At 43.1% G+C, this 22780-nt stretch overlaps 2 protein-coding genes and 1 long non-coding RNA gene across 6 annotated transcripts in view; 2 read left to right on the top strand and 1 right to left on the bottom strand.

The window, feature by feature from the left end:
• The window catches only part of LOC109895502 (protein BEAN1-like), a 54221-nt gene extending 37363 nt beyond the window's left edge, over positions 1–16858 (top strand). For all 4 annotated transcript variants that reach the window (XM_031830732.1, XM_020489216.2, XM_031830734.1 and 1 more), the window contains one exon: positions 13546–16858. In XM_031830732.1, coding sequence (XP_031686592.1) covers positions 13546–13945 — 400 coding nt within the window. In that variant the 3' untranslated portion in view covers positions 13946–16858. The remainder of the gene's footprint in view (positions 1–13545) is intronic.
• Positions 14887–18042, bottom strand: LOC109895503 (uncharacterized). Its single transcript, XR_004210859.1, has 2 exons — positions 17411–18042; positions 14887–16956 (listed from the first exon to the last, which is right to left on the bottom strand). It is a non-coding gene; the product is annotated as an uncharacterized LOC109895503 (long non-coding RNA).
• LOC109895500 (uncharacterized) lies at positions 18032–21018 on the top strand. Its single transcript, XM_020489214.2, has 2 exons — positions 18032–18606; positions 19032–21018. The coding sequence occupies exons 1-2, from the start codon at positions 18268–18270 to the stop codon at positions 20385–20387; spliced, it is 1695 nt and encodes a 564-aa protein (XP_020344803.1). The 5' UTR covers positions 18032–18267; the 3' UTR covers positions 20388–21018.
• Positions 21019–22780: the final 1762 nt, after the last annotated feature.

The following is a 22780-nucleotide window of genomic DNA, read 5'->3' as shown; positions in this document are numbered from 1 at the left end:
GAGGAAGAGAATCCAGGACATGAGGACATGAGAACACGCAGCTTGATGAATCAACAGGTGTGGCTCACCATGCAATTCTAATGGTCTATGTCAGACACGTGTGGGATAGTTTCGAGGAGCAGTTCCTTTTTAGTGCTGATTTGCCCACCACCACCACTGCAGAGGCTGTTAACACAATTGATATGCACCTGGGCCCCGTGGGACTGGCCCGGGATGGGTGCGTCAGTGTGACAACTGATGGGGCAGCTGCCATGACGGGAAAGCACTTCGGGGTAGTAAAGCGGATCCTGGAGAGAGCACCGAGTGCGGCGTGGAATCACTGCTTCCTACACAGGGAGGCATTGGCAGCGAAGGACATGGTGCCCGACAATGTAGTACACCCCACTCCTGAACTGGTCTCTGAATTAAAATGGCTTATTCTCTTGAATTTACATACATGTTTCCTCAGTTAATATGGCTGTGTAATGGCTTTCGTTAATACCATAATAGTAGACCCGTGAGAAAGAGTCGATTTTGCAAGTGAAGCCTGCCCAAGAAGGCAGCTGCAACGCAACATTACAAAATGTAATCATCAACAGTCCATCATATTGGGTCGCGACTCAATTGTCATTGTCAAATTTGGGTCCCCGGTCAAAACCAGTCGAGACCCACTGTGCTAAATGATACTGTATATATTATAACTTTGCTGTAAGCCATGCTCACCTTAATAGCAGCAAACAGTTGTGGGGACTGGGGATTCTGCTGGACGATTCCTTTGAAAGTCTTTTTAGCTTCAACTTGCCAAGATGGCTGTCCTCTACCCTGCTGGTGTAGTCTTTGAGGACATACAGTAAGGAAACAGAAAGAGTAGGAGCGCTAAGAGAAAGAGAGGGATAAGAAGACTCCATTTACACACCAGCCTTACAATTCAGTTCTCCTGCACGCTTGCTGAGTTAGGTCAGGCCTCGGCAACCTCTCTGAGGTTGAGTTGAACCATGCCGTTGTGTCAAGTCGTTCATTAGAGCACTGTTGCACAGCTCAACTCTTTCATGGCTGGGTGCTCCGCCTCACACTCTAAACTCTCCGCCCGGCGCCCAGCCTGCTTCGCTCCCTGAACAAGCCTCTGGTGCTGCTGGTAAATGCCACTGCTTTGCAGTGAAAGACGGCCTGGTGTGTTTGATCTAAATGGCAGCCCAGCTAATTGGCGTCTTTAATAATTCAGCCGTATTCCTCTCTCTTGCAGTTTGGTCTGCCATCCTTTCTAAAGACATTTATGAAGTGATGATGCCAGCTGACAAAAGAAAGTTGATAAGCTGACAAAAGAAAGTTGATAAGCTGACAAAAGAAAGTTGATAAGCTGACAAAAGAAAGTTGACAAGCTGACAAAAGAAAGTTGACAAGCTGACAAAAGAAAGTTGATAATCTGATAAAAACTCCACAAATGTCTTGTTAACAACTATAGTTTTGGCAACTATAGCTTTGTGCACGACACAAGTAATTTTTCCAACAATTGTTTACAGACAGATTATTTCACTTATAATTCACTGTATCACAATTCCAGTTGGTCAGAAGCTTCTTTTCACTAAGTTGACTGTGCCTTTAAACAGCTTGCAAAATGCCAGAAAATGATGATGGCATGGCTTTAGAAGCCTCTGATTGGCTAATTGACATCATTTGAGTCAATTGGAGGTGTAGCTGTGGATGTATTTCAAAGCCTACCTTCAAACTCAGTGCCTCTTTGCTTGACATCATGGGAAAATCAAAAGAAATCAGCCAAGACCTCAGAAAACAATTGTAGCCCTCCACAAGTCTGGTTCATCCTTGGGAACATTTTCCAAACGCCTGAAGGTACCACATTCATCGGTACAAACAATAGTACGCTTGTATAAACACCATGGGACCACGCAGCCATCATACCGCTCAGGAAGGAGACGCATTCTGTCTCCTAGAGATGAACGTACTTTGGTTTGAAAAGTGCAAATCAATCCCAGAACAATAGTTAAGGACCGTGTGAAGATGCTGGAGGAAACAGTTACAAAAGTATCTATATCCACAGTAAAACGAGTCCAATATCATCATAACCTGAAAGGACGCTCAGCAAGGAAGAAGCCACTGCTCCAAAACTGCCATGAAAAAGCCAGACTACTGTTTGCAGCTGCACATGGGGACAGAGATTGTCTTTTTGGAGAAATGTCCTCTGGTCTGATGGAACAAAAATGGAACTGTTTGGTCATAACGACCATCGCTATGTTTGGAGGAAAAAGGGGAGGCATGCAAGCCGAAGAACACCATCCCAACCGTGAAGCACGGAGGTGGCAGTTGTGGGGGTGCTTTGCTGCAGGAGGGACTGGTGCACTTCACAAAGTAGATGGCATAATGAAGAAGGAAAATGATGTGGATATATTGAAGCAACATCTCAAGACATCAGCCATGAAGTTGAAGCTTGGTCGCAAATGGGTCTTCCAAATGGACAATGACCCCAAGCATACTTCCAAAGTTGTGGCAAAATGGTTTAAGGACAACAAAGTCAAGGTATTGGAGTGGCCACCACAAAGCCCTGACCTCAATCCTATAGAAAATTTGTGGGCAGAACTGAAAATATGTGTGTGAGCAAGGAGTCCTACAAACCTGACTCAGTTACACCAGCTCTGTCAGGAGTAATAGGCTAAAATTCACCCAACTTATTGTGGGAAGCTTGTGGAAGGTTACCTGAAACTTTTGCCCCAAGTGAAACTATTTTAAGGCAATGCTACCAAATACCAATTGAGTGTATGTAAATGTCTGACCCACTGAGAGTGTGATGAAAGAAATAAAAGCTGAAATAAATCATTCTCTCTACTATTATTTTGACATTTCACATTCTTAAAGTAAAGTGGTGATCCTAACTGACCTAAGACAGGGATTTTTTACTAGGATTAAATGTCAGGAATTGTGAAAAACTGAGTTTAAATGCATTTGGCTAAGGTGTATGTAAACTTCCGACTTCAACTGTACATGAACGCAGCTGCCACTTCATTAAAGCCGTTAGATGCACTTTAATACGGGCGACAGTTTAAGTGCTCATCACTGCATTCTCTCCCAGAAAGTTGGTTGGCTCTTGATGTCATGTGAGGTTGATGCATTGCTATGTTTTCATGTATAAAGCACTTTTACAAGATTGATATACATGATTACTAAACTTTAGACACCCGGTCTCCGGGATGGTTAACTCTGGAAATTCCTTTGGATTCTACTGAGTTAGATATGTCAGTTTTTAGTTTTCTTGCACCTTATTTGTGGAACAATCTTCAAAATAGTCTTAAATGTGATGTCTTGGTGCCTCTTTGGCAATTCAGAAAGCTGATTGAGGGCCTTTTATTACTGATGACTTTTCTTTCTTTCTTTCTGCTTGCATTTTGTATTTACATTTTGATGTGTGTATTTTCTGTCATTTCTGTAATTCAGGGCCCATCTGTAAAAGAGACCTTGGTCTCCCTGATAAAATAAGGATAAAATAAAAATCAAAGAAATAAAAAGTTGTTTCCTCACAGAGAGGGTAGGCTACGAAACAGTTCTTTATTCCCTGTTTAGGTTCAGTGTGCTAGAGTCTAGTTAATGCACTCTTTCCTCACTGTGATTGGATTACATAGGAGGAGGAGGAGGCTTAATCCTGACAGTCCTCTAAACCTCCACAGGCTCAATCTGCAGGTCTAGACATCCTGCCAGCCTCCACCACATCATCTCCACTCTGATCCCTGGCTGACACTACACCTGCTTACTGACTACTAGTCTGTGATTACGTCCTAGACAGCTCCTGATGATTTCACTATCTATTTCACTACCCCATATATTTCAGAATGAAGCTAGAAAACTAACCTGAGAGGAAATGCAACCTTTTTGTGACTAGATGGACTAACAACTGTGGGTTTGGTTTGAAGATGAGATAAGATAATTAGGTGGGTGCTTACATTTGTTCTATTTCACTTTTTTTTTGCAAATCACACTGAGACACCCTCAGAGAGTGGGGTCAGAGCACAGACTAGTCATCATTGATGGCAAGTGCCTTGCTCAAGGACACGTCGACAGATTTTTCACCTAGTCGGCTCAGGGATTTGACCCTGCGACCTTTCGGTTACTGGCCCAATGCTCTTAACTGCTAGACTACCTGCCGCCCAGGATTCCAGGGTTGTGTGTGTGTGTGTGTGTGTTTGTGCGTGCGTGCGCACATGCCTGCCTGAGTGTGTGCTCGAGTGTGCTTGTTTGTTTATCCGGCTCAATTCTGCCTGCTTGCCCTTCAAGGTTTGTTTCACAGAGTCACAATGTTATTTACATTTATATGACAGTTCCATTAGTGCGGCGGGCCCTGTGTAAGGCCCTGTGAGGGGCCTCTAAAGAGGGTGAAATTACCTCTCCCTCCAGAGGAGCCATCTGAAACATCGGGCCCATTCCTGTTCAACAACAAATTATGAAAAATATGGAATATTACTGCCACAGACAGGGCTATTAATGTCACTGAATAGTGTGTAATTCAGTTTGGCGATATATCAATCTGCTCAATTTCTGTATAGATAGTAATGTCCTACCTCATTTATTCACTGGCCTTTTCCATCAGATAAACCTGTAGGTTACATACGGTATGCAAACGTAGGCTAAAGCCCCATTTATAACTGGTTCTAACATGCGCCTTTTGTCCTGATCTTGTCCACATTCTTATTGTGCCCACATTGTTTTGACAGGTGTAGAGGATTACCTACTCCGGAGGTAGTCAGGCACACGTTGTGTCTGGATATCTTAGTGTAGACAGATCCGGACGGTGAAACCATTTAAATCATCACTATCCTGTTTCTGAAATCATCAGTCAGGTGGCAACATTGACTTCTGACATCAATATGTGTCTTAAAATCAATAAGTAAATCAATATATATATATCTATGTATAATTTGCATACAGGGAGAGACCAAGAAATCTGGTCAGAATGTGGACACAGTGGATGGATAAGAGACATTTAAACACCACGTGTAAATGTATATCTGAAGATGTGGGCACAATCAGAATGTGGACAAGATCAGGACGCAGGATGCATGTTAGCGCCAGGTATAAACAAGGCTTACAAGAGAGTGGGCACGAGTGAGAGAAAGAGGAGGTTTAGCCAATCGTGTCTCTTAACATGTCCAGTCGTGTTTCTTAACAGTCTTTGTTCTGCTCTAAATACCAACACCTGATTGTTGATAGTCAGAGCTTGTCCTTTAATGAGACAGACATGCTAATGATCAACAGATTGTCAAAAACGGTGTTGATCTTTGCAGTGTCACAGCTACAGCTAAGAAAGTCCTATGCTAACACAACGTATTTGATGATAAGACCAGACAGGATAACTAGCTTCTAATTGGCAAGTAGTGCTTGTGTTTTCAAGCCTTTAGAGAGCTGGTGTTATTATCGGTTTGGATGTTAGGCTACACTGTTAGATGGGGTTAGTGGTGGTGCTGGTGGTGGGCTTGGTTGTTGGTGCTGAACAAGCCACTCTGTCAATGCCTCAGCCTCTCATAGCCTCCATCAATCTCTGCTACGCTGTGGAGGGAGGGAAATCACTCCTCATATTAACAGAAGCACGATTCGTGTCTGAGACCTAATGTGCTTTTATCACTCCCAAACTACGTCTTCTCAAGCTACGTATTCTTCGCTGCTCTTCCAATTCATGTAGGAAACATCAACCACACCACAGGGATGTTTTCTTATGCCTGAATCTAGGCTAAGATGTGACATAGATTGAGGTAGATTTAGATCAGGAAGAATATCCCGTGCAAAATAGAAATATCTAAATCTGTTGGCTGAGGACCAGTGCATTGGAGAGGATAAAAGAGAGAGTGTGTTTTGTAGTGTACATTGTGTGCATAGTCAGGGATAGGAGGCAGCAGGGTGGAGTGGATGGATGGAGGGAAAGGCATGTGATGCTGGGCAGTGCTGCCATTGCCACAGATGGCTCAGGGAAACTACAGAGCTTACACCACCTAGATCAGCAGCTCACCTGTGGAGCCTGTGAAGGGACTTGCTTCCGCAGAGGGAGAACTGGGCACATCCCAACACAAACACACACGCAGACACACATACACACACACACCACACTGTTATGTTATTTACATAGAGTACCAGTCAAAAGTTTGGACACACCTACTCATTCCAGGCATTTTCATATTTTTCCTATTTCCTACATTGTAGAATAATCGTGAAGACATCAAAACTAGGAAATAACACATATGGAATCATGTAGTAACCAAAAAAATGTAAACAAATATTTAGTAGCCACCCCTTGCCTTGATGACAGCTTTGCACACTTGACATTCTCTCAACCACCTTCATGAGGTAGTCACATGGAATGCATTTCAATGAACAGGTGTGCCTTGTTCAAAGTTCATTTATGGAATTTATGGAATGCGTTTAAGACAATCAGTTGTATTATGACAAGGTAGGGGGGGTATATAGAATATAGCCCTATTTGGTAAAAGACCAAATAGTCCATACTAAGGGAAGAACAGCTCAAATAAGCAAAGAGAAAAGACTAGTCTATCATTAATTTAAGACATGAAGGTCAGTCAATGAGGAACATTTCAAGAACTTCAAGTGCAGTCGCAAAAACCATCAAGCGCTATAATGAAACTGGCTCTCATGAGGACCACCACAGGAAAGGAAGACCCAGAGGATAAGTGCATTAGAGTTACCAGCTTCAGAAATGGTCAATTAGCTGCACCTCAGATTGCAGCCCAAATAAATAATTCACAGAGTTCAAGTAACAGACACATCTCAACATCAACTGTTCAGAGGAGACTGCGTGAATCAGGCCTTCATGGTTGAATTGCTGTAAAGAAACCACTACTAAAGGACACCAATAAGAAGAAGAGACTTGCTTAGGCCAAGAAACACGAGCAATGGACATTAGACCGGTGGAAAACTGTCCTTTGGTCTGATGAGTCCAAATGTGAGATTTTTGGTTCCAACCAGTGTCTTTGTGAGTTGGTGAACAGATGATCTCCGCATGTGTGGTTCCCACCGTGAAGCATGGAGGAGGAGGTGTGATGGTGTAGGGGTGCTTTGCTGGTGACACTGTCAGTGATTTATTTAGAATGAAAGGCACACTTAACCAGCATTGGCTTCCACAGCATTCTGCAGCGATAACCCATCCCATCTGGTTTGCCTTTATCATTTGTTTTTCAACAGGACAATGACCCAAAACAAACCTCTGGGCTGTGTAAGGTCTATTGGACCAAAAACGAGAGTGATGGAGTGCTGCATCCGATGACCTGGCCTCCACAATCACCCGATTATGATGGTTTGGGATGCGTTGGACCGCAGAGTGAAGGAAAAGCAGCCAACAAGTGTTCAGCATATGTGGGAGCTCCTTCAAGACTGTTAGAAAAGCATTCCTGGTGACTACGTCATGAAGCTGGTTGAGAGAATGCCAAGAGTTTGCAAAGCTGTCATCAAGCCCAAGGGTGGCTACTTTGAAGAATCAAACATATTTGTTTAACATTTTTTGGGTTACTACATGATTCCATATGTGTTATTTCATAGTTTTGATGTCTTAACTATTATTATACAATGTAGAAAATAGTAAAGAAATAAAGAAAGGCCCTTGAATGAGTAGGTGTGTCCAAACTTTTGACGGGTACTGTATACACTGAGTATACAACACATTAAGAAAACCTTCCTAATATTGAGTTGCACCTCACACCCCCTTTTGCCCTCAGAACAGCCTCAATTCGTCAGAGCATGGACTCTACAAGGTGTCGAAAGCGTTCCACAGGGTTGCTGGCGCATGTTGACTCTAACACTTCCCAAAGTTGTGTCAAGTTGGCTGGATGTCCTTTGGATGGTGGACCATTCTTGATACACACGGGAAACTGTTTTGCGTGAAAAACCCAGCAGCATTGCAGTTCTCGACACAAACCAGTGTGCCTGGCACATACTACCATACCCGGGTGAAAGGTACTTAAATCTTTTGTCTGGCCCATTCACCCTCTGAGTGGCACACATACACTATCTATGTCTCAATTGTCTCAAGGCTTAAAATTCCTTCTTTAACCTGTCTCCTCCCCTTCATCTATACTAATTGAAGTGTATTTAACAAGTGGCTTCAATAAGGGATCATAGCTTTCACCTGGATTCACCTGGTCGTGGAAAGAGCAGTTGTTCTTAATGTTTTGTAAACTGAGTGTATACTAATCTAAACACACACACACATGCATTCACTCACACGCACAAACTCACACCAACATCTGCAGGTATATGCACAATAATGTATGCACAGCACATTCATAACCACACACTGTTGCTCTTGTACGTAGCTCTACAGGCAATGGGCATCTGACAGTGCCAGGGAGCTGAAAAAATGAGCTCCCTGTGCCAGCCCTGCAGTGCAGTGGACAGACCGGGCCATATGCTCCAGTCAGTGCTGTCATCTCTCCAGAGCTACAGGCCAGAAGCCAGAGGTCCTCCCTCGAGTGACCCACACCTCTCCTTGGGCTTTGGAGTACCTTGTATACCTTTAAAGATTTACAGTATATAGTATTGTGCTTTACTTCCAACTTTTGGACCGCCTAATGCGCCTGAATTCATGTATCATAGTTGTGAATGCCTCTCTAGGCGTTGGAAAGTAACACATTCTGTGTCATATGCACCACAGGTGTTTCTGGAGAAGTCCCATGGTTCTCCATACTGTAGTTTCATCCTATGACTAATTAAGCCAAGATGACAAATTATACAACTGTGCTCAGGGAAATGAATGTGTATGCAAACATACATTTACCTCATTTAGCAGAGAAACTTACAGGAGCAATTAGGGTTAAATGCCTGGCTCAAGGGCACATCGGCAGATTTTCACTTAGTCAGCTCAGGGATTCAAACCAGTGCCCTTTCGATTACTGGGCCAATGCTCTTCACCGCTAGGCTACCTACCACCCCATAAAGCATGTTGATGATTAAAAACAGCAGTAGACTGCAGGCAGGATTGATTAGACAATCTAAACAGGGCTAGGCTGTAGCGGTGTTATATCTGCCTTTGCTAGCTAATAATTCATCCTTTTTAGGATGCAACACCTTGTGTTAGCATCCTAGGGGACTTATAGTTCCCATAAAAGGGGGGGGGGGGTGACTGCAACGTGAAAAATATTCTCACCGGAATCAGAGGGGGGATTCTCAGCTTGGTGAAACGCTCATGAAACCTTGGCATGAAAACAGCTAAGCCCGCAGGTGTCCACAGCGCTACCATACCTGGCAAACTCTCAACAAATGTCTGTATCAGCGTGTTTATTTAGAGAGAAAAGTCCTATTTTCAGTGTTTATGTGGAGCTGGTAGTTTGTTGCACCCTTGAAGGGATTAATAATATTGCTGAGCTGTGTGATGAATATCAAACACACGTACACAAACACACACACAGACACACACACACACACACAGACACTTCTGTAAGCTGAGACTCTCACCCTCTTTCCTGGATCAGCATGGTCATAATTTATTCATGAAAACGAGTAGGGGGAAAAAACTGAGGAAAGTAACCGGGGCAACAGCTGATAACTTGATATTCCTTCTGACTGGAGCTGACTAACAGTATGGGTTAGAAAGGTTGAGAGATATGTGGGTGTTATGTACAGTATTTAGTGCAGCGTTTGCCAAAGTAGGGGTCGCGAACTCATGTGGGGTTGCCTGATTTGAAAATCTGGTAGCCATTATATGCGGTTGTAATAAACGGAGCGGTTTCTGTTTTCTTCCTACAAATGTCGCCCTATCTTTTGGACAAAAATATTATGACCCCATCACTGAACGATAAGATTATCAGGAACACATACAGGCCTTCTGTTTCCCTCTACGATGCCCACAAGCTACGCAGGACTCATTAGAACAGAGTGGACAAGACCAGGCACTAAATCAGACGAGGGTGGGAAAAAACATAATTAACGGTTATGTTCTTTTCCACACAGAAGGTTATACAAAATGATTGCCTGATGATCTTCTGAACTTCTCAATACATTTTTTTGATGCATTTTAGTCACTTCAAACTATACTTTCTTCAGATTGAAATACTGTCATAAATACTGTCGGACTGATTTATAATAGACTGTCTAATTATAAAAGTAAACATTTGCCGTTGATTCCATCACTTTTTTTTTACATGGTGGGGTCGCAAAACATTTTTTATGTCAAAATAGGGTCAAAGACCCCAAAATGTTTGGGAACTCCTGATTCCGTGCTTTTGAAGGGCCCCAGTGCCCTACAGTGATTACTAGCTAAACAAATCCTTCTCTACCCACAACATCCGGATACTTCAAGTAGTCAGGTGACCCCTGGTCAGTTCTGATACTGCCCAGCTGTCTGCACAGCTATAGCCAATGATGCATAAGAGTATGGGATACAATCTACTCAATAACAGCACGTAACCAGAGGGAATTTGAACGAATAAGATAATGCAATGTTTACCAATAAGAAGTGGGGCATCATCCTCCTCTTCAACTCTTAGAAGAAAGTATCTGAGATAAGAAAATAAAGTAATTGAAAGATGCTGTATGCATCACCACTGACTGCCAGTCGTGTCATCACCTCTCAATAGTAAGTTGGCGTTTCTGTGCCCACTGCTTTGACTTTGCTGTGTTATGCAGTCATTACATAACAGAGCAATGCTACAGTATTGAGCGTTGCACGCACAGAGCCAGAGGGCGGAAAGGAGTGCATTTTTTGTTTCGTTTCTTTGGTTACACAGTTACAAAGTATCGCTCACCTTTTTATAAAGTATCTAAGATCATGCTCACCTTTTTAATCAAAAATCGTCAATCCAAGTAAAATAGGGGGGAAAAGGGGGGAAAGTTTTAGAATACAGTCAATGTTGTCCGTCAGGTTTCACTCTGGATTTGTACTGCTATATGGCAAATTAATGGCCCACTGTAGTCTTGCATAGAAAATGCCCTTATGAACCATTTTTGCACTATAGCACCGGCTAATGGCAAGTCCTGTTTTTGTCTGTAACCCCGGATCATGTGAAATGTCTCTGTCCTGCTGTGTTCTGGGGACATTAAGTCTGTCTGAATGAGCCAGAGCGCGGCTGGAGTCTAAAATAGCTCTGCACGCAGGCATACAGGCAGCCCTCTGCAGCACAGTGATGGAGGGTGGAGGGAGCAGAGGCCGGGGAGTTAGTCAGCTGCACGGCTCATTTGAAATCAAGCAGTCATTACTGAGACTCCTGAACAGCATCTTTTACTGTCCCACTGAGCACCACCCGAGGAGAGGACCCGCTACCTGACTCTGTATGAGCCTCTATGAGGAGCAGATACCTGACTGTATGAGCCTCTATCAGGAGCAGATACCTGACTGTATGAGTCTCTATCAGGAGCAGATACCTGACTGTATGAGCCTCTATCAGGAGCAGATACCTGACTGTATGAGTCTCTATCAGGAGCAGATACCTGACTGTATGAGCCTCTATCAGGAGCAGATACCTGACTGTATGAGTCTCTATCAGGAGCAGATACCTGACTGTATGAGTCTCTATCAGGAGCAGATACCTGACTGTATGAGCCTCTATCAGGAGCAGATACCTGACTGTATGAGTCTCTATCAGGAGCAGATATCTGACTGTATGAGTCTCTATCAGGAGCAGATACCTGACTGTATGAGCCTCTATGAGGAGCAGATACCTGACTGTATGAGCCTCTATCAGGAGCAGATACCTGACTGTATGAGTCTCTATCAGGAGCAGATACCTGACTGTATGAGCCTCTATGAGGAGCAGATACCTGACTGTATGAGCCTCTATGAGGAGCAGATACCTGACTGTATGAGTCTCTATCAGGAGCAGATACCTGACTGTATGAGTCTCTATGAGGAGCAGATATCTGACTGTATGAGTCTATGAGGAGCAGATACCTGACTATGAGTCTCTATGAAGAGCAGATATCTGACTGTATGAGTCTCTATGAGGAGAAGATACCTGACTATGAGAGTAGCTCACATACTTTAATTTACCTCAAAACCATTTGAAACCCTCCAGAATAATGTTTAGAACAGAATGGGGTAATGTGATGGCTAAAAATATACACTGAGTGTACAAAACATTAGGAATAGCTCCCTAATATTGAGTTGCACCCCCTTTTGCCCTCAGAACAGACTCAATTCGTCTGGGCATGGACTCTATAAGGTGTCGAAAGTGTTCCACAGGGATGCTGGGCCATGTTGATTCCAATGCTTCTGACAGTTGTGTCAAGTTGGCTGTATGTCCTTTGGGTGGTGGACCATTCTTGATACACACGGGAAACTGTTGAGCATTAAGAACCCAGCAGCATTGCAGTTCTTGACACACTCAAACCGGTGCACCTGGCACCTACTACCATAGCCTGTTCAAAGGCACTTACATATTTTGTCTTGCCCATTCACTCTCTGAATGGCACACACACACAATCCATATCTCAATTGTCTCACAGATTTAAAAAATCATTCTTTAACCAGTCTCCTCCCCTTCATCTACACTGATTGAAGTAGATTTAACAGGTGACATCAATAAGGGATCATAGTTTTCACCTGGATTCACCTGATCAGTCTATGTCATGGAAAGAGCAGGTGTCCTTAATGTTTTGTACACTCCGTGTATACCTAATACACTTTATACCTGGCCTCATCTGATATATGAGAGCCATTGTGAATGTTCCTACTGTTCCGTTTAGCTAAACCTGCTACTGAAAATATTGTTTTCCCAGCCCTATGCAGAGGAAGTGGAACTCTCATCCAGTCTATCATTAATAAAGATCTCATTTACTCCGGCTCGCAATGCCTTCTCTCCTCATTAAATCTCTCAGTGTATCGCCCGGCCCAGCCCGGAGGTGACAGGATTAAGTAATCCACAGCCACAGTGCCATTTGCCTTGCTTCCCCACACCCGCTCTCTGAGTGATGCTGTTTACAATTCCACAGATTCAATTATCCCGCTGTATTTGCCTCTATTCTCAGATATCCCCTGCGGTCGGGGTGGTAGAGAGCGATTTAGCGGGTGGTTCACACATGACGATGGTCCGTGGCAAATGTATCTCAAGCCAGTCGGCCTGACTGACACCGTTTTCGCCCTCTCTTTCTCTCTCCGCGTATTCCCTTTGTGTTACAGGGCCTCTATGGAGCCCGGCAGCTCTAGTAGCGTGGTTGTATGTGCTAGACAGACTTCTAGTGCACTGTGGGATTGTGGGTTATGTGAGAGCTGAAATAACTGTCCATTGGCAGGCTCTCCCATAGAAAGCACCAGACCAAGACTAGCAGCCGCCACACAGGAACAGAGCTCACAGTAGATAACAAGTCTCCTCTAACAGGCCTCTTTCACCGCTCAAATTTCGATTATGTTTAGTCACCAGACAGCCAGGACAGCAGTCATGTCATATTCATTGTCTCTTCTTATGTTAAACATTTAATTTGTGTTGATGTTGCTAACTACAAACATAGAATCCAGGTCCATCGGCATAGGCTAAATTGTTTGACCTACCACTGTTTGAAGGTTGGAGATATCCTTAGGCCTTTTGAAACCTCTTTTAACGTATTTACCTGATATACTCGTCTTTATTTCAGCTATGATGAATGTGTGGGACCAGGTGCGACACAGATATACGTCCCCACAGATGACCCCCCTCCGTACTCCCTCACGGACCCCTGTCAGCGGGGCCACCAGCAGGCCACCTACACCAGCCTGGAGATGGAGGAGCCGTCCACTGGAGCTGGGGCCTCTTGGGTGTCCGCCAGCAGCGCCGCCGCCTCCCACTACCCAATCGGACTGCACGAGCTCCGGCAGCAGCCAATATCCTCCATCTCCCAGTCAGCGTTCCCCCTGGAGGAGGCGCCCCCGTACGAGGTGGTGGTGAGCAGGCAGAACCAGCCCATCCCTCTGATGCCCATGGACCTGCTCAAACATCCCTCGGAGGACAACCATAGTCCCCAGAGAGCCCGGGCTGTCGCACACAGAATCCTGTAGAGCTGACTGGGCTAGTCCACTCCAATGCCCTTCGTGTGGACAGCCACACCCCCCACCCCAGTCTAAGTAGGACAGCCTGAAATCTCTCTTCTGCTTCTTCCAGTGTCCCTTTGTGCATGACAGGCAGTATCAAAAGAGATGGACTTTCTGGACTGAAGCGGAAACTTTGGGTTGAACCTGAATTCAGTCTGCACCTTCCTTTCCTTCCCCCTACCACTTGGACAAGCTGCGTCCCCCAACTCCCACGATGTTACCCGCACCACTCGTCACTCTCTCTCCCTTTACTACTGGGGCACTGCCATGAAATCACAGGGCTACTACTGGTTACCTGGGGCTGGGAGTGTGGTCTTTCTGTCCAAAGGGAATTCACTTCATACTGTACAATGGTCTCAGTTTAGGAGGCATTCACGCATTTAGGAAGCATTATCAAAGTCTGTTTTTAGCACACAAAAAAACACTAGAGGTAACCTGAAGTGGTTTCACATAGATATTCTGTATGTACTGTTGGTTCTTGTTGTGTTGAAATGGAATCGCTCTTGATAAAAAACACTCTAGAAAGAATGCCTAATTTCACATTCCATCACATATCCATATGGTTTTATTAATATTTTCTACCTGCAAATAATATTTGCTTTATATTTAGTTGACTTTAGGACTCCCACAGTCTGTAAAATGTCCAGTAATTTCAACTGATAAATATACCCCAGTGTTATACACTCTTATTAAAAAAGGTTCTATCTAGAACCTAAAAGGGTTCATCGGCTGTCCCCGTAAGAGAACCCTTTGAAGGACCCCGTTTGGTTCCACATAGAAACTTTTCCACAGAAGGTTCTGCATGGAACCTGAAAGTGTTCTACCTAGAACCAAATAGGGTTCTCCTATGGGTACAGCCGATGAATCCTTTTAGATTTTTTTTTTCTAAGAGTAGGTATTTTTTTTTGCACTATTATTTGAAATAAATTATTCTTGTGGTATATGGTTTTATATGGTTTCTGGATATAAACACGTTCATATGAGCTGGAAATACTGTCTATTCTCTATAATTAGGTTTCCCCTCTGGGGGCTGAGGCCTATTTAGATCCAAACTGTTCTGTTTCAGTCTCTAAACGTGTACCGCCACACATTCCTCTTCTCTTTCTCTCGCTACTCCTCTTTTTTTGGAGAGCTTTTTTAGGTGTTCACGAGCGAAATTACTATGCGCTTGACCCATTCGCCAGCTAACATCAAAGTACAATATACCTTGTAGCAGAGATACAATGGTATTTGACAACTGGTGGGAAGGACAAATAATATGAGCACACAGTTTACTGTGATTAGGGGTTTACTATACTTTAGTACTGTCATCTTTGATATTATGATAAAATAAACAATTCATTTTTACAAGTTATTATTCAGTCTAGACACATTGTATTTTTCGATATGATGGAATCTTTTTAATGATTCCAAATTATTATTCAGTGTTTTGTTTTTGGTTGTGAGTATTCATTGTACAGATAAACTGTCTCCAGTTGAACTGTTCTTACATGTCTGTCATCTATGTATAAATGGTATAAAAATGACTGTGCCTGCCAAGCACGAAGTCTAAGACTGTTAGACTGCTTAACATTGTAGCCATAGTAACTTGAAACACTGATTAACAAACCAAGAGCTTTCCTTTTCCAAATGGCTTGTTCTTTTTCAAGGCTTGTGTTACTTTGTTAAGTTATTCAGATAAGGCTATGTTCATCATTGAAACCCCAGAAAAAAGTACTCAGCAGAAAATGTCCATATTTTGTGTATAAAAACGTATTTGTGGAGTCAATGACCCCCTGTCACCGTTGCATTTGGCCCAGAACTTGTTATCTCTGTTCCAGCCCCCCTCTCTTTCTCATTGTCTCCCTCATTTATCTTACCAAATCCTTTATTGTGAAGTGAAATCCTCACTGATGAACCCTTAAAGAATATTTTAGAAATGAATTAGTCGCATGATTGCATTGCTGGCATTGTGGATAAAAGTTATAAAGAGATGAGTATGTATTTAGAATAGCTTTACCAATAATGTGTATAACTGTAGAAGGACTACTATTAAATAGTTGTTGTGAGATTCACCAGAATGTAGATGTACGACAACACAGATTTCTTGGCACTAGACAGAAACGTCTAAAGATTAAAGATCAACAGGTTATTTTTCTTGCGTTACATTCTTGTGCCAATCATCATCGAATGGATTTGACTTTGAAGAGAGTCTGTTAAATGGCTTTTAAAAACCAAAAGGCCGTTCTCATCACTTGTTAATACATACATATTCTATTTGTGGTCAGAATGGTCATGTCAAGCCCTATAAACAAAGCCACGTTTGGGCTGAAAATGATGTGTTAATAATTTGACAATGAGCATTATTGCTTATTGTTATGTAGCTGCGGGAAATCTAGCGATGCTATACAATAATAATGATGTTCTTGTGTTTCATAAACTGAAATCTTAAAAGTGCAATGCAGTGAATATAGTACAACGTATTAGATTGTGTGCATCGTGACACACTCAGAGTCATCCAGAAATGCAACTTTACCTGCCTTTACAAGTCAGTTCGAAATGCACTGTAACTGTGTTGGAAGACCTAGTCCAACACCTGTTGAGGTAAAACTGCAATGCGGTTCAACTCTGGTCTTACATGCTGTTTTGTCTTTGTTGTTTACTTCCTTTTGGTAGCACAATAAGTCCATGTTCAACATAAATGTGAAATAATGTGTAACGCTGTACACGTACACTTCCAATGTATAGTTTCCCCTATAAGTCCCACTGTTGTGCACAACTGTCCTGTGTGACAAAAGATTCTTGTTTCCTATAATCACAGTCATCGACGTATATCCATGTTTTGTATTAGAGCTTTTATTCATTTCTTATATTGGGGAAATTAAATACATTTGACCTCTATGATTCGAGTCGGGTGTGACTGTTCGTCCTGGTTTTGCGACTCTGGGCATTGGAATCGCCTTCCTGTTTTACGTGTAGGCCACACCTAGGAGTAGTATCTGTAATATAGGAGGAGGACCATTACTATTGATACACATAGGGATAGTAGAGGAGGGAGCTGGGAATGAGGAGTGTTTGTATAGCATCCAAAAGTGCAGAAACAGTGTAGCGCAATTATCTACATTGGCTAAGTGTTTCCCCTAAACGTTTAACCAATCGAATCCTGCCATGTATAACGTATGGGAATATGTTGTGACATCCTGTCCGTTGACAGCCATTCATTCCCCTCTGATCTGCTCTGAATGTTGTGTTCGGGTGGTGGGCTAGCTAGCTAATGTAAATCTGACTGAGCAGATGGCCTGTGCCGTTGCTCTGCTCCTAATTACCCTTGTTGCCCAGTGCAAGGCTCCTATTAGGGTGTGCCAGCAGAAAGCTAATTTCATCTAGTGCCACTGCACTCTAGATAATAAGTCCACAGCGTCCATTATGAGGCTTTGTGAATACTGCACTCACCCAGATCTTATTGACTTAGGAGGAGAATCATTTCAAACTGTGTTTTCCTTCCTGATGTGACTGACAAAGCAGAAGAGATCTCTCTGGAGCTGCTCTGGTCTCTGTGGCGAGTTAGAGGTGACCATAGGTCAGGTGGACATCATCTGTGATAGAACCTCATAGATGTGTCTTACAGTGATGTTTCGAAGGTATCCAATCACCTAAATGTCTGAAAAATCACCATACCATTGAAAAACAGTTTTAACATTATCACTATTCAACTGAAACATGCTCTAAATCAGGCTGCTGCAGCTATGCATTCATAATTCAAGGGTTTATCATCATTCTCTATCTCATTGTTTTTGGTGGAACATGTACTGTAACATATATCACCTGTAGCAGCACAGAAAAACAACCTGACGGAGAGAGATACAACTGGAAGTTGATTAATTAACATTACAGAGAAGAGCTGCTCCAGCCGTTTCATCATCATCTCAGGTTTGTGGCATGATTAGAATATGATGTATTTTTCTTTCCTGTAGCGCCATCTGTTGGAAGATGCATGTCTTCAGTCTAGAAAGGATATGTTATATTTTGTCCTCTAGATGTCAGTCGTGCTATGCAACACAAAACCGATACTGAAGGAGAAACTTCATTGATACATGGGCAAATCTAATGTCACCGTAGCCTAACTGTAGCGAAACAGCCATGCTTCCGCATTTTGTAAATGTTTTACCTACTTGACAAACCTGTCAGAACAATATCAATGGTGTACCGTCTTTCACTTCCACTCGTCATACTTTCTCGTTCCCATGTTATTTCTAAATCCGATAAGAAGCGTGTAGCCTAACTGAACAGTATTTTTCAAAAAAAAAAACATGAAGGATGGTATCGGTGACCAAACGCCTGTAGCGCGTAAAGAGGCTTTCGACAATTACCTAAATTACTATGATCAGATATGGAGTAAAGGTAACCTGAAACTATGCCAAGAGAAACAGGTTACCGTGGGAGCTAGACGATTTTTGCTGTTAGAGACAGACCCCGGAGAAAGATTTTCTAATTTGGACTTTTACCTTACTGCATTCGAATGCGTAAAATCCGGCTTTAAAGATTGTCGGGCATTCTTCAGTGCGCTCATCAAAGCCACAGAGGTGTTGGAGATGTTCTGTGTAAATCTGTTTCTTTACCCATGGAAGAAGGAGATCAAGATGCTCAAGGTAAAAAATATAATTGGCATGGTATTCATAGTTCGATTTCGACAATTAGGCCTAGCCTGCTTTTATCTTGCGCAATGCACCCAAGCAAATGGGCTTAGATTTAGGCTAGGATAGCCTAATGCAGATGTACAAATTATTATCATCATAGTAAGAAATAGAGGGATAATATATGACTATGGTTTCACATTGAAACGTCATCTCTAATCACAAGCCACATATTCAAAGGTGCAGCTGTCACATATCAGGAAGTGAAAGTAAACTGTACAGACTAAATTATTTGCCGGGCTTGTGAAATGTCAAAAAGTGAAGCATGATTTGAAACTGGAGAGGATTAAAGCACAGATGTTCTCTATACTGTAGTGATCATTTTCGTACGTTTCATTGAGTTGTTGTTGTGATAATTAAGACTCTTATCTCCCACTCAGACTTTCACTGGCCCCTTTGTCTACTGCATCCAGCCGGTCCTGACAAAGAGTGCCACGAAAAGTATCCTTGAAACAATAGGGTATCATCTGGAGACTGACACAGAGTACCGACTCACAGACAATTCAGACCCTGAAACAGCCATGAAAATGGGTTTTGAGCTTTTCCTGGCCCGAGCAGAGTGTGAGTACCTGTTGGAGCTCATGGGTCAGCGGTCACAGCCTGAGTGTCTGGAGATTCTACAGAGGAGAGCTGCACCACTACATAACACCCAGGCTGCCGAGGAGACCGCAAAGGACTCTGAAACGGAGCCCTCACAAATGCAAAAACAAGAGGAGAATGAAGATACGGGTCTATCTAATGGTTGTTCCCTGGTAGACCCAGGACCGGTGGAGACAGATGAGGGAGACTTAACCGAGGAGAACCGTGTCACTGCTAGCACACCAGGCAGGCAACAGGATGATGTACAGATAACCCTCAACTTGGAGGTCCAGCCCATTGAGACGACACACTCTCCAGGAATCAGACCACCCAGGGCATTCTTGAACGATGACCGGTCTATCCTGGAGATGCAGCAGAATTACCCAGACCTTGCCATAAGGCAGAAGCCAATATTCAGTAAGCCACTGGGTGGACCTCCTGTAGTGCGGAGGCGACTTATCAAAGAGAACACACCTGAGGAAGGTAGCAGTCCAGCCAATTTAGCTGGCAGTGATGTAAGTGGTCTCCAGTCCATCTCCTTTCACGCCACAGCAGCACCAAAACCCCATCTCACAGAAGCAGTCCCAAAACTCCAGCCTCCAGAAGATAAGGCCTGCGAGACTACTGCCACGATCCATGGACCAACTCCTCCACAGGTAGAAGTGACCAGACAGGGTCAGGAGGCAGATGATGCAGACGAGCTGAGCAAGCTGGCTGAGAGGATTGGCCAATTGCATGTCCATGAGCATAAGGTGGAGGAGCACAAGGTGGAGAACCTGAAATACCCTGTAGAAGAGACAGCACTGCCGCATGCCAGTTGCCATGATGGGTCTCCTCACCAGGATTCTGCAGGGTACCAGAGCCAGCCTCTAATGTGCCATTCCTCTCTGGTGCCGGTCTGTAACATCCCAGGCTGTAGCAGCTGTGAAGTAGCAGACAGTCCCCACCAACACGTTCCTGGAGCCACCAACACCATCAAAGAGCCACCTCACTCCATCTATGTCCCAACCAGCCACCTGGACCCCCCAGTGCTAGACCCTACTGCTGCTGACCACCAGCCCTCCGCAGGCCCTCAGCACCAGGACATGGAGGGCCCCATCCTTCAGCCCTCAGAGGACGAGCTGCTTCAGACATATGTCATGGTGGACGAGCCTTAGAGGAAGTAAGGTCATGATTGAATGCTGGTGCTCCTGGACCGTTAGAACACACAGAGATAAATTGATTGACATGCCTGTTTAGGTCTATAACATCACTTGCCACTAAGTTGTTTTGGTCTGGGGCGATTCAATCAGTGGAGGCTGCTGATGGGAGAACGGCTCATAATAATGGCTGGAACGGAGCAAATGAAATAGCATCAAACCATGTTTGATGTATTTGATGCCATTCCACCCCTTTCTGCCTCAGCCATTACCACGAGCAGGTCCTTCCCAATTAAGTTGCAACCAACCTCCTGTGGAATCAATGTACGAAGGTGACGAAAATAATTACTTAATTTAATTTATTTCCTCTTCAGTATTTTCTGGTCTTTGCTTTGTACTCTTTCTTAGGAGACTTTTAATACAATGTCAATTATGCTTGACCTAATTTACGAGGTGGAGGTAATGTTTCCACTGTGTCCTCTTACAGTGACAGTGCCTTAGTGAAATTAATTCTATGCCAATCCTGCACTTACTTTCCTTGCTCATTGTCATTGGGACTACTGAATGCTTTGTAATGTTTATGGAAATATAAGTCCAATTCTATTCCGAATGTTTAAAAAAAAACTAAAATAAAAATTTGGAAAACTTTCGTGTTCTTCAGAAGTTCAAATGGATCATACAAAATAGACAGTTACACTAACTTTAAATCGGCAATAGAGCATACATTAACATATGTTATTAAACTAAATCCCTTTTTAGGTATTTATTGAAACGATCTCAGCAAAAGAGTACAATCTTTAGCACAATAACTGCTGGTCCTGTTCACAACTAAGTGCAATTCCAGCCTGACAACATGTTCCTCTATTAATTACCAGTAAATAAAATAAGAGCAAAACACATCTCGGCACATGTTGGAAAGCGACTTGTAGCAGTAAATATACAGTATGTTAGTCAGCAGCCCCCTAAAATATATGCTTTGTATTACAGAGGTGATACCGCTATGTCCCAGCAGTTGTAAAATGGAGGTATTATTTTAGGGCTGACACCACATGACCAACGTTAAGAAACCAGCAGTGTACCATGTTCCCGTATAGAGATAATCCATCATGGTCAGTGAAACAAACAAAAACGAGCAAGTGCTTATGTAACATATGTTGGAATGCGACTTGTAGCAGTAAATATACAGTATGGAATACTTGCGGTCTGAAAATGTACCGGTCAGAGAGTTGTTCTAAGACAGTGTGTAAGATAACAGAAACTCCACAAGCTCATTCTGGTGTTCTCTCTTGGACTATAATTACCTGCTTACAGACAACAAACATATTTACTGCCATTGTTGGTGCAGCATATATACAGTGCCTTCGGGAAAGTATTCAGACCCCTTGACTTTTTCCACATTTTGTTACAGCCTTTTTCTAAAATGTATTAAATAAATTACAATCCTCAGGAATTCCACACACAATACCCCATAATAACAAAGCGAAAAAACTGGTTAAGAAATGTTTGCAAATTTATAAAAAATAAAAAACAGATACCTTATTTACATAAGTATTCAGACACTTTGCTATGACACTCGAAATTGAGCTCAAGTGCATCCGTTTCCATTGATCATACTTGAGATGTTTCTATAACTTGATTGGAGTCCAATTGTGGTCATTTCAATTGATTGGACATGATTTGGAAAGGCCCACACCTGTCTATATACAGTGGCTTGCAAAAGTATTCACCCCCCTTGGCATTTTTCCTATTTTGTTGCCTTACAACCTGGAATTAAAATATATTTTTAGGGGGTTTGTATCATTTGATTTACACAACATGCCTACCACTTTGAAGATGCAAAATATTTTTTCTTGTGAAACAAACAAATAACACAAAAAAAACTGAAAACTTGAGCATGCATAACTATTCAATATGACCAGTGCAATAAATCTGCTGGAGCGTGTGCTATGGGTGGGTGTTGCCATGGTGACCAGTGAGCTGAGATAAGGCCCCCTTTACCTAGCAAAGACTTATAGATGACCTGGAGCCATTGGGTTTGGCGATGGATATATAGTGAGGGCCAGCCAACGAGAGCATAGAGGTTGCAGTGGTGGGTAGTATATGGGCCTTTGGTGACAAAACGGATGGCACTGTGATAGACTACATCCAGTTTGCTGAGTAGAGTGTTGGAGACTATCTTGTAAATGACATCGTGAGTGAAAGAGGCTTTGTTGCGAAATTTTGTAGTTGTCCACATATTCTAGGTCAGAACCGTCCAGAGTAGTGATGCTAGTCAGGTGGGAGGGTGCGGGCAGCAATCGGTTGAAGAGCATGCACTTCATTTTAATAGCATTTAAAAGCAGTTGGAGGCCACGGAAGGAGTGTTGTATGGCGTTGAAGCTCGTTTGGAGGTTTGTTAGCACAATGTCCAA

This window comes from Oncorhynchus kisutch, linkage group LG8, assembly GCF_002021735.2.
Source record: "Oncorhynchus kisutch isolate 150728-3 linkage group LG8, Okis_V2, whole genome shotgun sequence".
NCBI classification, from domain to species: domain Eukaryota; kingdom Metazoa; phylum Chordata; class Actinopteri; order Salmoniformes; family Salmonidae; genus Oncorhynchus; species Oncorhynchus kisutch.
Note: the sequence above shows the minus strand (reverse complement) of the source record. Positions and strands in the feature narration are given on the sequence as shown.